This window comes from Blennius ocellaris (assembly GCF_963422515.1).
Source record: "Blennius ocellaris genome assembly, chromosome: 8".
Lineage (NCBI taxonomy): Eukaryota > Metazoa > Chordata > Actinopteri > Blenniiformes > Blenniidae > Blennius > Blennius ocellaris.
This window is the reverse complement of record NC_137657.1, coordinates 5466538-5483864: the sequence shown is the minus strand read 5'-3', so window position 1 is coordinate 5483864 and position 17327 is coordinate 5466538. Positions and strand designations below refer to the sequence as shown.

Below are 17327 nucleotides of genomic sequence, written 5' to 3'. Positions count from 1 at the left end.
AAATGGAATTGACAAATATTTTATATTGTTAAACACTCATTTGTACACCAATGGGTGCCATGCAAATCTATCTATCTGGAGCAATTTGGTTGAATGTCTTGCTCAATGACAACGGGAATAAGGGAATCGAACTTCCAACCTTCCAATTGAGAGACAACCACTCCACTAAGTAGCACTAAAGGGGAAGGAAGCTCAACCTGGATTCCACCGTGGACCACCTGGTTGTGACTAAACTTCCGAACCAGCAGGGGGCACTGGAGCTCTTTCCATGAGCCGCTCTTATTGTGAAGTTCTCCGGGCGGAAGCGTTGTGGAGGCTCAGTGCGGATGGCAGAGGCCGCGGCTAACTCCGCTGACCGAGCTACCGGAGCTGTCTGGCCGGTCGGATGGCCGCAGACGGCCGCTGGAAGGTGAGTTCCCCTCCCGCGCTCCGTCTTTACTCACCGGAGAAAAACATGGCTGTTCCCACGCGGGACCGCGCCATGCGCGTGCTCGCCGAGTGCCACGGCTTTAGCCCCCCGCTAATGAGGCTAACAACATCCGAGAGCTCGCGCATCTGATCGCGGCTCTGTGTGTCTGACACATTCATGGTTTAAGGTCCAACCCGTTTCAAGTTGTCTCAGAAGAATGCTTCTAATTATTCTTATTGTTATTTTGTATTAATTTAGAGGAAGGCTTCTGCAGAAGATGTGAATCCCCGTGACGTCAAACGTGCCGCAATGACGTCACAGGCAGCGTCCACACCTGGGACAGGTGTGTTCAACTGAATCTTTATTTGATATTATTACATGCATATGGCATGTTCAATAATGCTCAATATTGTTGTTTAAAATTATTAATAATTAAATAAAAAAGGTGAGTTCTGAGAAGAGTTCGGAGAAGCAGCTTGAGGAACGCTTTAATTTTGTGTGTGCACGTGCCTAGGTGGGCGAGCCCAGTGGAAAGACGTGGTCGCCATGGAGATGAGTGACAGCGAGCTTGGACAACTGGACATTGACCTGGACAGGAAGTCTAAGCGGCTTAATCTGACGTCCAACAACGTGCGCGCCATTCTGCACGTGAGTGACGTGAAATCTGCCCTCGGAAACATTCCCAGTGAACAAAGAGTGGTCAGACCTCTGCTGTCTGTCTCAACTGGTCTGTGATGTGTCTCATGTCAGGAGGTGATCACTCACGAACACGTAGTCGCCATGATGAAGACAGCCATCAGAGACACTCAGAACCTGCCCATGTTTGTGAGTCTGTCTCTCTCTCATTCTACACTGCCTGTGTTTGTTTGTGTGAGAAACTCTTGATGGATGTAATCGCTTATGTTTATTTATTTTATGCAATGTGGGCCTGGAAAGAAGTTCCTCCTCTGACTGAAATTGAATGCAGTCTCCAGGCCTGCCTCTTCAAGGAAACAGGAAAGCAGTCAGGGTATCAGTGTATGCCGATGACATCACCGTTTTAGTGTCTATAAAGCAAACTAACTTTGTATGACCGGGACTCCTCGGCAACACTCAACCAGACTCAGTGTGAAGGGCTTCTTCTTGGACCATACATGGACAGTTACAAGCTGGGCTGCAGTGGAGGGAATCAAGTTCCTGGGACGGTTTGGCTGAGCGAGTCCCTGCACGATTGTCTCAATAGATGTTGTGTCCAGCTTCAGCCGTCCTTTAGAGTGGAGGCTGCGTTCATGCTCCGGAACCTCCTGCAGCTCTGCTAAGGGACCTACTGGACCAGACCAGTGACCCTCTTCCGGGGTGGAGCTCACTGGACCAGAGCCTTTGTACTGCACCTTCCTCTGTCTGGAGTCAGGGACTGACTGAGCGTCTTCACGTTTGACTACAAACACTCTGTTATCTCTCAGAGGCAGCTGGAGAAGCTGCTGTGCAGTGGAGGGAGGTACATGTCTACAGACAGACATGTGGATCGAGGAAACCCTCAGAGACTGACCTCCCGTGTTGCTCTGCAGTAGATTAGCCAAGTTAGACTGAATGTTTCACAACAGCCTCTCCATCTTTAGACCAAAGACCCTGGTAACACAACGCAGGGATGTCTGCAGGAATCCTTTATTTCTATACTTTAAATATGAAAACTGGATCGGTTTAGTTCATCTTCGTCTGTCTTTCTCTCCGTCGGCCTAAGTGCCTGTCTTCCCTCCATCAGGAGCCTAAGATGACCCGGTCCAGACTGAAACAGACCATTCAGCAGGTAGAGGTCATTCCACTGGCGTCTCCGGCCATTTCTTTTTGACTACTAAAGTCTGTTTAACCTGTCGGTACTTTTCTTTGTCTGTGTCTACTTGTTTTGTTTTCCAGCCACAAGACTGGAGTCAGTCAGTGATGAACACAGTCAAGGTAGGATCCTCCTGCATCCCTCTATGCCTGCCTGTCTCCTATTTAGACACATTTCCAGAGTGTGTGGACAAAGTCTGTCTCTCTTTTCATTTTCACAAATGGAAGGAAGGTCCTGATGATTCTGCAACATGAAGGCTGGAAGTTTTCAGTTCAAACAAGATGGATAAACTTGTCCTTGCTTCCATTTTCAGTAGGATAGATGATTGTAATTTGTATTTTTAAACAAAATATAATCGGAAAACTTTGGCTGGTGCCAAAGTCTTTACTCGTCCGTCTCTATTGGGCCACGCAAACATGGCCCCCATCAGGTAGAAAATAAAAGTCTTTGAATGTGAAGTTTGTTTAACGTCGAGGTGAGAACAGACTTCAGCTGCCACAAACTGGACGATAACTTAAACAGTTTGTCAGCAACTGAAACCCGTTGTGCCCCGGCGCCCCCCTCCTGCAGCCTCCTCAGTTTGTGGACATTGACCTTGAGGACGATGAAGACTCCTCTGAAGAGTACTGTCCTGACGATGAAGAGGATGAGGATGATGAAGAGGATACAGCAGAGGAGGCGAGTTTTCACCTTCTTCATCCGAGTAGCAACACAAGCGTTAACAAAAAAAAAAAAGTAGTGACACGAGTATGTATGTTGGCAGTTACAAAATAAAAGTCTTGTCATTTTGTGTCCTCAGAGTCTTCTCAGTGACGGAGACAGCCTGACGTCACCTCCCAGAGTTCACCACGGCCTTCAGGCCAAACTACTGGCAGAGCACATTCAGGGACCCTTGCAGGTACTTTGACCTCTGACCCTGCAGGTGACCTCTGACCCCGCAGGCCCCTTGACCTCTGACCTGTGTTCCAGACAGGCGCAGGCGACCTGCGACATGAAGCCAACTCGACTTCAGGTGCTGAAAGAAGTTCATTTCTGGAGAGGCTGAACAATGTGGAGGCGGAGCTGGACTACAGCTCCACCTACAGCTATCAACCGGTACTACCCGTCTTCTGAGTCCCTGGCCTGTCCCCCTCCCTGCCCGTCTCTTACCTGTCACTCTGTTCTCTCTCTCTCAAGTCTCTGGACAGGAGAGCTTACGAGGACGGCGATGAGGGTGGCTTGGCGTGCCGCACACGCTCCAAACTGCCCCTGGTCAACGTCCCCCTGGGTCAGCTGGAGGCGGAGCTTCTCGCGCCTGACATCACAGCCGACATGTACGAGGAGCACAGTGCACAAGGACAGGAGGACCGCCACTGGACGGAGTGGCTGCAGAGTCTGATGGCACCCGATTGCGAAGGTCTCTGATCCATTGTCTTTGACCTCTTAACGTCTCATTTCTGTCATTGTTCACAAGGAACGCTTGTATTTGACTCCTTGTTGTTGTTGTTTACTCAGAGGAGGTCGAAGACGAGGACGACCCCGAGTACGACTTCGTGAAGGACCTGGCTGAGCCCGACCAGGAGGACTACAGGACAGACCGAGCTGTGCAGATCACCAGTAAGATGCTGCTGTTTGGGGCTTCTTTGTAGGGATTTCTGTGATTTCTGTTGTTTGTAGTTCATCTTTGTTGCAGTTGATTAAAGTTGTGGTTTATGATTGTTTATTTCTGTTCTTGATGGTTAATTGTGGTCATTTGGTGTGAATAGTTTTCTTCTGGGTTTACTGACTGACTGACTGACTGACGGTATTTTTCAGAGAAGGAGGTGAACCAGCTGCTGGAGGAGCTGTTTGACACGGTGAGGCCAGCAGGGCGTCCTCGTTTCTCCAATGGCTGCTTCGTCCACTGACGTTTGCTCACTTACAGCTGCAGGAGGACGAGCCAGAGGAGGAGCAGGTGGAGGAGCAGGTGGTGCTGTCACAGCCCCGGCCGAAGTTCAACGTGCCTCAAGCTTTACGGTAACCACGTACACACGTGTCCTCGTGTGGCCACGATATGTTGAACCGTAGTGACCGAACGGTGCACCCCCCCATTAGGACCGTTTCTTCTCCTATTACAGTGTTTTTCAACCTTTCTGAGCCAAGGCACACTTTTTTTGTTTGGAAAAATGTGGAGGCACACCACCACCTGAAAATGTTAAAATGGTAAACTCTGTAGCCTCTATTAACAAAATAAAGTCATTCTCATCAAAGTTTTATCAATAGGAATCAAATAAATGCAGAAAAAAGTATTTCCCAATGTCTTTTTTTAATAGTGCCTCCCTCAGTGTGAAACCTGGACCTGATGGATGAAGAGCTGAGATCCTGGTTCACATTCTTCCTTTTCTAAAACTTCTCCATCACTGTCACTGACACAGTACTTTGATACAAGATGGTAGCAGGAGGTGGAGATGAACCACACTGACGTCTGGCACTTTACATTTCACCGGCAAAGTTCTGTGCTGCCCTCTAGTGGTGAAGAGTATTTATACATGATTACTCTGCAACACACTGTCGGCTGTGAGAGCAAATGTTTTTTGAAAATGGATAATTTCCCACGGCTCACCTGACGAGATCTGGAGGAAACACCAGTGTGCCGCGGCGCAGTGGTTGAAAAACACTGTCCTGTAGGAACCGTTAATTTGTGCATAGGGACAGTGCATGTGCTGTTGGGGACGGTGCGTCCTCCCGTAGGGACGGGGCAGCAGAGCAGTGCTGTGTCCGCTTGGGTCGGGAGGAACAGTAGCATCCTTGCCGTCGCTGCTTTCTCAGTCAGAACTTGAACAAGTAGCGGGCTGAGAGGAAACAGGCTCCGCCCTGCCGTGCAGACGGCCGGCCGATTGGTGGCAGAGGTTGCCGGTTCCCCTCCCAGATTGTCCCTCTGTGCTCCCTGTAGTTTCGAGGCGCCGCTGGCCAACATGCTGACGGAGCGCCGGCAGACGGTCAGAAAACGGTTCGAGGCGCTGCAGCACAGAAAGGCCTTGCAGGACACCACCAACTGTCTCCACGGCAACGCCGCCCCAAAGGACAAGTTGGCCACGCCCACCCACCAACTGACCTTTCTATTCCACCTGGACACCGGCCACAAGCTGCAGCTGCAGCAGCAGGTCCAGCAGGTACGGTCGCAACGCCGCTCGCTCACATGAAGGTCTGGCGGATCGGACCTGGTTTGACCAGGTTGTTTGTGCAGCACGTCCAGCTGCTGACGGAGATCCACCTGCTGACCCGCAGCGTCTCCACCTTACTGCCTCAGGCCAACACCACCAAACACTACCTGGTAGGTGAACCACGCCAACCGTCACATGACGAGGAGCCCAAATCTGTTCACGCTAATGTGGCTGGGCTAACTATCGATAGGGACGCACCCCTACTTCCTCGTAACTCTGGTCTGATCTACTGTGATGGAGGACATGTTGGACGTCCTCCTGTTGAGCCAAATTCAGAGCGTCCCCTCCCCCAACAGGAGGAGCTGCAGCAGTTTGCTCGGCGCCGGGAGGAAGTGGGCCTCCCCTCTACGTTCAGCGCCGGTAACCTGAAGGGGGCGCTGGACCTCCTGCAGGAGGTGGAGAAAAGAGAGGAGCCTGCTCCTCCTGCTGCTGCTCCTGCCGCCTCCAGATGCCGCTGGCTCCCCAACATGACTCCTGCTACCAACAGTACGTCCCTGGTTTCCTGGGCCTGGTTCTGTGTTTCCTCGCGACTGTGATGTGGTCCACCTCCTCTCTATTTTGCACCGTCTATTTTAGCCTGGTTGTGGTCCAGACTCTGACCCTCGTTGTGGTTTTGGTGCAGGCCTGGCGTTCCCCGTCCTGCCGGCTCACTCCGCCTGGCTGTTTGCCACCAGACCCGTCTTCCTCTACCCAGAACTGCTGCCCGTGTGCAGCCTGGACCCGGCCCTGCACAGCAGAGGACACCGCAACGTTTTCACTGCTGGAGAGGAGGGGTGGGCACACACACACACACACACACACACACACACAAAGCACATATACTTGAAGTACTATAATAATAAAATTGATCAAATGTAACAATTACCCTTCCAATAGTTTTATTTTTCATGAATAAGAGTGTTGGATGAGCGACTGATGTTCAATGAGACGTTTTGAAAAGTTCCCTACTGGGTGCTAAAAGTACTGTTGTGCCCCCTAGTGGACTGAAACTACTAGATTAAAGCACAACACAGTAAATCCATGGTGATCAACATCTGTAGACTATATTTCAGTGAAGTTTATATCAAAACAAAAAACTAAAGAACAGAAAATGGATGGGATGTGACTCCAGACAGATCTTGACAGATGAGGTTGGGACACCACGTACACGCTTGTCACCCGGACACAGTGACGCAGTCCTCTGGTGTGCCGTGACACTACATTTCCCATGATGCTCCTGTCAGACTCGTGGCTCTGGGACTGAAGCACTTTGAGCGGACGGTGCAGCCGGAGCAGCTCATCAGCTCCTACCTGCTGTGCAAGACCCCGTGGAGCCTGAAGAAACACCTCCGAGACCTGAGCGCCCCCAAAGTGCCGGCGGACCACCCTGTCAAGGTGACATCACTGTGACGTCACCGTGCCGCCGTCATGGTGGAGCGTCCGTACTGACGGTGAAGTTTGTTTTTCTCCAGATGTTCCTGGCGCAGGGCGTGGTTCCTCGGCTGCCCGGGGCCTGCAGCAGGGTGCAGCCTGGAGACCAGCGCCCCCCGGTGGACAGAAACGCGCCCGACATGCCCAACTGGCTCAAGGTGCGTCGGCTCCTGGACGTGCGTCGGCGGCAACGCCACGTTGACTAACCGGCGTCCTGGTTTGTCCTCACAGAACAGTCAGGAGCTCATACAGAAGACGCGGCGCGGCGACTCCTGCTACCCGCCGCAGCTGCCCGCTGACGTCACGCTCAGACTTCATCCTTATTGGCTGAAGAGGGCGTTGCAGCCCCGGTCGCGGCCCCGCCCCCACCGGCGCCTCTTCAGGCTGGCGCACACCACCGCCCTGCTGCCGCTGGCGAAGGCGCCGCCTGACGGACAGCCGAGCAGCCCGCCGGTCAGCTCGCCGGCTCCCCCCGCGGCGTGTGTCAGGTCACCCTCTGATTGGTCCGCTGCCTCAGGAGCCCTCGCCGTGGCCCCGCCCACCTCGTGTGGGGCTGCTCCATTGGCCGGTGTTCAACCAGAGCCCTCCCATACTGTCCTGTCCTGCGTTCCTATTGGAGACAACCTGCCCCCCGGGCCCCTCCCCCTCCCCCCCATGTCCAGTGTCTCCTCCTCAACTCCCAGAACGCCTTGCTCGGCCGCTGAGGTGAAACCGGGTTTCATCCTCCTCCAGATGGTGTGGGGACCACTCGCTCCCCCAACCACCACTTCCCAGCATGCAGCAGGGCTCCACCTCCTCGCACCGGCGGAGGGAGGGGAGGAGCAGAGGCCGGAGAGGACGGGAGGAGAGGAAGAGAAGAGGGAGGGAGGACCAGCAGAAGGTGGAGAGGAGGGGAGGAGAGAGGGAGGAGCAGGAGAAGAGGGGAGGCGAGACGGAGGGGGAGGAGAGGAGGGGAGGAGGGATGGAGGAGCAGAAGGAGGTGGGGAGGAAGATAGACAGCCCGGGAACGGGGGAGGAGACAGGGAGGAGGAGGACGAGGAGGAGGAGGACTTTGATGACCTGACGCAGGATGAGGATGAGGAGGAAGTGATGTCATCGGCGTCGGAGGAGTCAGTGCTGTCGGTTCCTGAGCTTCAGGTGAACTCCGACTTCGTGTGTCTCTGTGTCCCTGTGTCTCTGTGTCCCAGTGTCTCTGTGTCCCTGTGTCTCTGTATATCTGTGTCCCAGTGTCTCTGTGTCCCTTGTCTGTGTGTCCCTGTGTCTCTGTCTCTATGTGTGTCTCTGTGTCCCTGTGTCTCTGTCTCTATGTGTGTCCCAGTGTCTCTGTGTCCCTATGTCTCTGTGTCCCTGTGTCCTCTGACTCCCTGTGTGTGTCCCAAGCTTGACTCGGTGTCCCCCCCTGTCGGTCGTCCTGCAGGAGACCATGAAGCAGTTGACCTGGCTGGCAGCGGAGCGCCGCCTCTGTGGCGACGGCGACTCTGAGGAGGACCACTCCCCAACTTCTCAGGAGGAGGAGGACGAGGATGAAGACGAGGGCCAGAAGGAGGAGGAGTCGGGAGACGGCAGGAGCCCCAAGGCCGGCTTGGATGAGGAGGCGCTGTCGGGGGAGGGGACGCCCAGAGGAGGACGGAGGTGTCCGGGGAGAGGACGAGGTCTGGTCTTTTCCCGCCAGGCTCTGAAGCGATGCCGACGCTGTGACGGCGTCTCTAAACGTCCTCTTGCCGCCCGCAGGCCGGACTCGTCCCCTGGGAGGCCTCAGGAGGACGAGGCAGGAGCGTCTCAGTAAGGACGCCACCAAGCTGCTGCAGCTGCTGGACGAGAACATCGTTGAAAACGACCCGTACAGGGAGAGCAAGGACACCGCCTTCGCCCAGAGTTACCTCAACCGGGTGAGACGCCCTGTCCCTACGTCCTCTGTCCTGCTTCCTCCTCTCTGCTGATTATTATAGATCGTCACTGGTATCACTGCAACACAAGGCTTCCATAAGTTGTCCTGTAAAACAAAATAACACAACTGGTGCTTACAGGACATCAGACAAAACGTACAGAACAACACTGTCATAACGATGGAGACAACCTCGAAATAAATAAATAAATAAAGCACAACAAGCCAAAGCAGTGAGGTTTGCCGCCCAGTGGTAATATATGTAAAAGCTGTTAGAGACACAAAGGATTTATGAGACAGTGACTGATGTTGACGTTTTGAGAGTTTGTTTTATTTAAGCTTCTGACGAGCCAAATAAGGTGACAAAAGAGGGTGTGGTTATAGAGCGGTGCATGAAATCAAAGTCCTTGGAGTTATTATTGATGATGGAATTACTTGGAAATCTCACATTAAATATCTATCTACGGAAATGTCAAGAAACATTGCAATAATAGCAAAAGCAAAGCACATTTTAAATATCAAAGCTTTACACACCTTATACTGTTCTCTGATTTTGCCCTATTTATATTATTGTACTGTGGTTTGGGGTCGTACTTATAAAAACACAGTAAAACCAATAGTTTGGTTACAAAAAAGAGCTTAACGTTGGGTTTCTGGACCACACAAACACGTTATTTTTTAAATCAAAGATCATGAAGTTTAGTGACATTGTTGAGTTCCAAGCAGTACAGATGTTATATAAAGTACAGATGTTATATAAAGCCAGTTACAGATTGTTACCTAACCCTAACCCTAACCCTTTAGGACTCAGAAACAGTAGAACCCTGAAAAGTTTTAGCCCGACAGTTCATGGTGAACAATTGTGGAACAAATTGGAGACGGAGTTGAAACAATGTCCAAACATCAACCTGTTCAAATATAAATACAAACAAAAGATTTTTGAAACATACAGAGAAGAAGAAATGCATTAGGGGAGAAGTAGGATCAACTTATATGTGCATGTATGTGTGTTGTAAGTTTGGTCCTTGTTGATATGGTTGTTTGAAATGTCGGAGCTTCTTTATTGTTGACGTTTTGTTCTTTCTATTCTAGTGTGGAATGAACTTTCTGTTGCTGTAGTTTGGGGGTGGAGCTCATAAGCTTGTTGCTTCAGCACACTCCTTTTGAGCAGAATGTATACTACTGCTCAAATAAATAAATAAAAAAACAAAAAACAGAACAAGGGTCGGGTTGAAATAAAAAATTAAAAAGCTCTCCAACCAGGAAGCCTGTAATTTTGGCCCAGGTCGCATTTATCAGTCAGTTGACAGATCTGAGTTGATTTTGTTCAGTTTCACCATTTGAATAATAAAATGTTTGTATTGTGGATGGTATTAAATGGTGTGGTGCATTAAGAGTCCACTGGTCCACAGGGCGCAGCGTCCTCTCCTGACACGTCCAGCGTCCGTCCTCTGTCCTGTATGAGTGACCTGGTGTGTGTGCAGGTGCGCGAGGCGCTGCAGGACATCCCTGCCCAGGTGGAGGAGTTCGTCTTGCTGCTGAACCAGTTCGAGCAGGCGGGAGACGAACAGGAAGTGACGCTGCTGTTCAGGAGGCTCCGCTGCATCCTGGGAAACCGCACCGACCTCCTCCGCGACTTCGCCGCCTTCCTGCACCCGGAGCAGGCGCTGCACTGTGGACTGGTGAGTCACGCCGCCGCCGCCGCCTGGCACCGAGCCCCCAGGCACGTCGACGCACGTCTTCACGCGTGTCGTGGTGTGGCTTGTGATTGGTCGTCCGGCGCAGTGGGAGGAGCAGCAGGCGTTCGAGCGCAGCCGGAGGTTCCTGAGACAGTTGGAGATCAGCTTCGGAGAAAATCCGTCTCACTACCAGAAGATCATCAAGGCTCTGCAGACCGGGCCGGACCTCAGTCCAGGAGGCATCCAGGAGGTACCGCCCCACACACACACACACACACACACACACACACACACACACACACACACACACACACACACACACACACACACACACACACACTCGCCACCTCCCAGGAAGAGCTCTTATTGACACAGTTGTGACCAATTAAAAATACACTAAACCAAAAAAAAAATACAGTTTCAGCAACAAAGTTTTACGTTTGAATATCTGTGAAATTGTTAATAAATCTCTGGCCAGCAAAAAAGAAATAAAGGATCATGGTAAATGGTAAAAATCTGAGGAATTAAATTTTCAAATTTGACATTTCAAAATCAATTTTGGTCCCAGTTTGCTGGAGTGCCTCTTTAAAATTAAATCTCAATCGTCATTTTCTCTTTCTTCTTCATTAAGTCATAGAATAAGCAGCCTTGTCAAAGAAAAAGAAAATGCAATTTGGATGATTTGATTATTACGTTTTTATTCAAAAAAAAAAATAAAAAAATGCAAGTTTAATGTGAAAATGAAAAAGCACTTGTGTTTCTACAGTCCAAATAGCTTTGTGAGCCACGTTGGCCTCCGTACTGAACAGAGACGTGTCCCCAGGGAAGAACCACTTAACGCTGCTATAAAGGTGATTGTTGGTGGTTTTCGGATTCCAGCTCAAAGCTCAGATGGCCACGCTGCTAAAAGGCCACACCCACCTGCAGGCGGAATTCTGGGTATTTTTTGACGAGCTCCGCCCACCTGCGGCCCGACCCGGACAGTTCGAAGACGCTCATTGGACAGAGGAAGGAGGGGGCGGGTCGGAGTGCGGGGAGAGCGTGGGCCAGATGCCAGGGGGCGGAGCCACTGGAGACTTTGAGGAAGTGAAGCTGCCCGAGCTGGAGGAGGAAGAGGAGGGGCTTAAACATCAGCCAATGACGAGCCGGCGCCAGAGGAGGAAGATGGACACGACCTACAAGGTGATTCTAGTTGTGGTTGTGTCGAGGGCTGTGATTGGTCGGATAAAGAGTGTGTGTGTGTGTGTGTGTGTTTGTTTGCAGGGCTGTGATTGGTCGGATAAAGTGTGTGTGTTGGTTTGCAGGGCTGTGATTGGTCGGATAAAGTGTGTGTGTGTGTGTTTGCAGGGCTGTGATTGGTCGATAAAGTGTGGGCGTGTGTGTTGGTTTGCAGGGCTGTGATTGGTCGGATAAAGTGTATGTGTGTGTGTTTGCAGGGCTGTGATTGGTCGATAAAGTGTGGGCGTGTGTGTTGGTTTGCAGGGCTGTGATTGGTCGGATAAAGACTGGCCTTGCCTCTGTCGCGATGTGAAGATGCGCCGACATCGAAGGAAGGAATGCCCCCGTTGCCACGGTAACAAGGTGCGTAGCGCCTCCCTTGTTTCATGTGAGGAGTGTGAACACGCGGCTCACCTGCTGCTCTCGGCCCAGGCCTCGGGCGGCGTCCCCCGGGCCCTGAAGAGCCTGGACCCCCTCTACACCCAGATCGCCTTCGCCCACGACGACGCCGCAGACAAAGACCTGGACCTGAAGGGCGGCGACGAGAGTCCCACTCCAGGTCAGTGTGAGGCGGCGCCACGGCCGCCCGGCCTCGTGTCCGGTCACGGTCCGCCGCGGTGCATCATGGGAAAGTCTGCTCCCACTCACAGATGAGAAGGAGGAAGAGGAGGAAGAGGATGACGAGGAGGGCGACGACGACGACGAGGAGAGCCCCACGATGAAGAGGAAGCGAGAGGAGGCTCCGCTGTTGCCCTCTGCCACCTCCTCTGCTCCTCCTCGGCCCGGTGCGCCTCCTCCTCCTCCAGACCCCCCCGTCTGCGCCAAGAACATCTCGCTGACGGCGAGCGGCGAGAAGGTGATCCTGTGGACCAGGTACGCCGCCTCCTCCTCTTCCTCCTCTTCCTCCTCCTCCTCCTCCTCCTCTTCTCCATGAAGTGCGGCCCTCATTGTTGTTGTCTTCCAGAGAAGCTGACCGTGTCATCCTGACGACGTGTCAGCAGGAAGGAGCCAATCAGAGCACGTTCCAGGCGATCTCCAGTCTGCTTGGCAACAAGACTCCCAGCGAGGTGATTGGCTGATTTTTATTGAACTTCCCCCCGGTGCTTCACGCCATCTCACCACCTCGTCCCGGTGCTTTCAGGTCTCCCACAGATTTCGGGATTTGATGCGTTTGTTTCGGACGGCTCGTCAAACCAGCTCCGAGGACGAGGCTCCGCCCACTGAGGCGGACGACTGACCAACCACGAGGAGCCGCAGCTCAGCCATTTGATATTTGTAGAGAAGTTATTGTTGTTGATAAGACTGCCTTTATTTAATGTTGTTTTTGTACAAATATGACGTTTTTTTAATAAATCCGGTTTTCATCCATGATTCTGGTGTGTGACGATCATGTTGACGTTTTTTCTGGGATCTACCCGTCAGGCCTGATTAAGGAAATCTGGAAGTGTTCGGTCATTCAGGAAAGTTTTACACAGCAACTACATTCAATTCAGCTTTATTCATAGATCAGTGACAATAACATTCATCGAAAGGCACTTTTACAGAGAAAAAAACAACAGGAAACCTGCAGAAGCAGAGAAGTTCCGTTAAAGAAGAGAGGAAGCTAATGCTGCTATGCTAATTGTTCATTATTAAATTGATGGATCATTGAAATGCTGTTTTACTTCATTTTATTCACCAGTATACTTAAAGTTTTCTGCTGCCAAAACACATGAACATTTCAAAAAGTGTCTTTCATTATGGACGTTCATTATTTATTCGGGATAAAACAAAGTGACAAAGTTTTGAAATAGTTTAATCAATTAAAAAAAGTGGCTGGACACTTCCAACCTTCTTGAAGGGAATTAAAAAAAATAAACTTTTGGGGGTTTTTCTTGAACAGTGCTTATCCCCAGAATCTCTGCCGGCCGGGTGGAGGCAGCACCTCCTCATGAGGCGGGAGGCTGAAGATGGAGCCCGCCGCCTCCACCGTGAAGATGAAGTAAAAGTTTGCGACCATCATGGCGACGCTGGGGAGGAAGGAGAGGCCAAACCCGAATCCGCGGATACTGCTGCCGAACGCCACCGCCGCCCAGTAAACCAGCCTGCAACGAAACCAACGCACCCTCCGTCAGGCGTCTGCCCGCCGCCGGGGGTCCGTCTGGGTCTGAAGGACTCACCGTCCGAACGCGAAGTTGATGGTGAGGAGCGGGAGGAGCTTCAGCTGCTCCTGGCTCAGGTACATCGCCATGACGACCAGCTGCAGGAAGTAGATCAGGAACAGGGAGACGGAGTCGGCGATGAATCGCTGGTGAACTTTGACCTCCTGGAAGTCCGTCTCCTTCATGGCGTCGTCTGACAGGGGTCGGGTTGCGCCGCCGCGGAGACGAGTGATGCCCAGGACCAACCAGCCTGGGGAGGTGAGACGGGACGGGTGAGAGGGTGAGACGGGACGGGTGAGACGGGATGGGTGAGAGGGCGAGACGGGATGGGTGAGAGGGTGAGACGGGACAGGTGAGACGGGATGGGTGAGAGGGCGAGACGGAACGGGTGAGAGGGTGAGACGGGATTGGTGAGAGGGCGAGACGGGATTGGTGAGAGGGTGAGAGGGCGAGACGGGACGGGTGAGACGGGATGGGTGAGAGGGTGAAACGGGACGGGTGACACGGAACGGGTGAGAGGGTGAGATGGGACGGGTGAGACGGGATGGGTGAGAGGGCGAGACGGGACAGGTGAGGGTGAGACGGGACAGATGAGAGGGTGGGACGGTGAGACGGGATGGGTGAGAGGGTGAGACGGGGAGACGGGATGGGTGAGAGGGTGAGACGGGACGGGTGAGACGGGACGGGTGAGAGGGTGAGACGGATGGGTGAGAAGGTGAGACGGTGAGACGGGATGGGTGAGAAGGTGAGACGGCACGGGTGAGACGGGACGGGACGGGTGAGAAGGTGTGACGACACGGTGAGACAGGACGGGTGAGACGGGACGGGACGGGTGAGACGGTGAGACGGCACGGGTGAGACGGGATGGGTGAGAGGGTGAAATGGGACGGGTGACACGGGACAGGTGAGAGGGTGAGATGGGACGGGTGAGACGGGATGGGTGAGAGGGCGAGACGGGACAGGTGAGAGGGTGAGACGGTGAGACGGGATGGGTGAGAGGGTGAGACGGGGAGACGGGATGGGTGAGAGGGTGAGACGGGACGGGTGAGACGGGACGGGTGAGACGGGATGGATGAGAAGGTGAGACGGCACGGGTGAGACGGGACGGGACGGGTGAGAAGGTGTGACGACACGGTGAGACGGGACGGGTGAGACGGTGAGACGGCACGGGTGAGACGGGATGGGTGAGAAGGTGAGATGGGACAGGTGAGACGAGACGGGACGGGACGGGTGAGATGGGATGGGTGAGAGGGTGAGACGGGACGGGTGAGACTGGACAGGACGGGTGAGACGGCACGGGTGAGACGGGACGGGACGGGTGAGAGGGTGAGACGGGATGGGTGAGAGGGTGGGACGGGACGGGTGAGAGGGTGAGATGGGACGGGTGAGAGGGCGAGACGCAGCGAGCGGGGGGGTGGGTAGAGATGGGCGAGACGGCGGCAGACTCACCCAGGACGATGGGGGCGGTGGCGAATATGGAGCAGCGCATCGTGTAGACGAGCCTGAGGGGGGCGCTGTCCAACAAGGGGGCGTCGAACGGCAGAAAGACGAAGCCGCCCCACACCATGAGGGGGAAGAAGAGAGCCGACGTCATCAAGGACACGCCCATCTTCAGGACGTCCCTGCTGACGCAGTCCTGCCCACCTGAGACACACAAACCCGCTTTAGCTCCGCCCGTGAGACAGACTGGCTTTAGCTCCGCCCCCCCCCCCCACCCGAGGCTTACACGGCGCTGGCTTCGTGTCCTCGGGCCACTCGTCCACGTAGCCCTGCTGGGTCAGGAACGGACTCTTCTCACACTCCCAGTATGCGTCGGTGTGCGTGGGGGAGGGGAGGGCCGTCACCGCGGGGCTGAACACCTGAGCCGCCTTGTCCGGCAGGTAGTTCCCCCCCTGCTCCTCCTCCGGGTGGGGGGGCAGTCCCGCCTCCTGGCTGCCGCCGACCTCCCCCCTCCCCACCTTCAGCTCTCGCTCGCTCTCCGTCCAGCTGGACATGTGGAGGGACGTGTCCGACCTCATGCTCGTCCTGTCCCCTTTGCTCCTCTTCATCATGGCCGCCCTCGCCCTCGCCTCCTCCTCTTCCTCCTCAAGCTGCTTGATCTTGTCCTCCATCTGTCAGGAAGGACGGGGACGAGAGAGACATGAGACCAGAGATGTTGACGTTCACAGAATAATCCCAGACCGGGTCCAGGACCAGAAGAACTGAAACTGACCGGCGACCCGACAGGAACAAAACCTTTAAATACGACCGACGGATCCGTTCTGGTTCAATGTTGTCAGTGCCTTGCTCAGGGACGGGCCCACATGTGGACAAAAGGGGGACTCGAACATGGAATGTGGTGACTGACAACCCGCTCAACCAACTGACAAGGGACGAGGAACGGACGAAGGTTAAAAGTGGGCGTGGTCCGAGTTGTCTACGCCCACTGCGTGAAGTCGGTCTTACGGTTTGACATCAAAGTCTTCTTGAGAAGTTGTTAACAATAAACGTCCCGTCAGCACGTGACTGACAAGCAACCCCCGAACCATGAGGTTACATCAAAACACAAACAAACACCGTGATCGCTCCGAGCTAACGCGCTACATGCTAGCGGAAGTAGACGAAAATGTGAACAAATTAAGCTCTTTGAGACCTGATCCTGGTCCCGATCCTAGTCCCGGTCCTGGTCCCGGTCCCGGTCTCTATTCTGGTCCTGATTGAGATCCCTGTGACCCCCTGTCGTGGTAAACACAACCAGAATCCTCACCACAATCACAACAGGTGTCTTCAGGTGAGTGTTTTTCTTCTTCTTCTTTCTACTTCCGGTCAGAGATCTGCTGCCACCTGCTGGTCAGTCTTCATGATGGTCATTTTGTTCGTCTTTATCGAAGACAGAGTTAAGATTTTAAACCTACTACAGTTGAAAACAAACAAACAAACAAACAAACAAACAAACAAACAAACAAACAAATAAACAAATAAATAAATAAATAGAACACAGTCATCTCAAGCCAACAATTCAACCCAATCACAGAATTTACACAAAAATAAGTTGATGTTGTTTTTGTTGAATTCATAATTAAAATAGATGGTGTAAATGTGGAAAAAGGGAAGTTAAATTAAATAAACTAACAATTCTATATCATTCTAGTGAGGGATACACCATTGTCTGCCTTTACTGTATCTGCCATAATGTGGCCGCCTATCGAGGGTCGATTTGGAAAAAAGGAATTTCTCCAAGGAAGACGAATAAACTATGATTAGTTAAACACTTTTTGTTCAAATTACACCTTTAGCAGACAAAACTGTGACCAAAACGTTTAAAGAAATAAAAACCGAAATAGAAAATATTGTACACACGCTCTATTTTTCCCCAATGCTACAAAATCTGCGCAGTAGTTTTGGCATAATCAGACATACGAACAGATAAATATTACATACGGCGGGCGTAATAATATTATAAATTCTTCCTCAACTGACTGGTAAATGAACTTCAGTGTTTTACAACAGTGTGAACAATCCAAAGCACTTTACATTCACATCCATATGTCAACGGAGGCTGTTGCCATGCAAGGGGCTGTCAGTCCTTTGGGAGCAATTTGGGGTTCAGTGCC

At 52.6% G+C, this 17327-nt stretch overlaps 2 protein-coding genes across 2 annotated transcripts; one reads left to right on the top strand and one right to left on the bottom strand.

The window, feature by feature from the left end:
* Positions 1-306: 306 nt before the first annotated feature.
* Positions 307-12945, top strand: gon4lb (gon-4 like b). Its single transcript, XM_080501282.1, has 31 exons — positions 307-409; positions 668-752; positions 924-1057; positions 1160-1234; positions 2151-2195; positions 2303-2341; positions 2790-2897; positions 3019-3117; positions 3189-3314; positions 3396-3615; positions 3714-3815; positions 4014-4054; positions 4123-4214; positions 5131-5350; positions 5425-5511; positions 5698-5887; positions 6024-6174; positions 6625-6775; positions 6853-6969; positions 7043-7638; positions 7804-7948; positions 8229-8463; positions 8543-8700; positions 10181-10378; positions 10482-10625; positions 11255-11557; positions 11858-11956; positions 12026-12152; positions 12244-12466; positions 12558-12660; positions 12735-12945. Exons 1-31 carry the CDS (start codon positions 386-388, stop codon positions 12828-12830), a joined length of 4533 nt encoding a protein of 1510 aa, XP_080357408.1. The 5' UTR covers positions 307-385; the 3' UTR covers positions 12831-12945.
* Positions 12946-13132: 187 nt separating this feature from the next.
* Positions 13133-16492, bottom strand: tmem79b (transmembrane protein 79b). Its single transcript, XM_080501161.1, has 5 exons — positions 16367-16492; positions 15461-15845; positions 15184-15378; positions 13753-13984; positions 13133-13677 (listed from the first exon to the last, which is right to left on the bottom strand). The coding sequence occupies exons 2-5, from the start codon at positions 15843-15845 to the stop codon at positions 13479-13481; spliced, it is 1011 nt and encodes a 336-aa protein (XP_080357287.1). The 5' UTR covers positions 16367-16492; the 3' UTR covers positions 13133-13478.
* Positions 16493-17327: the final 835 nt, after the last annotated feature.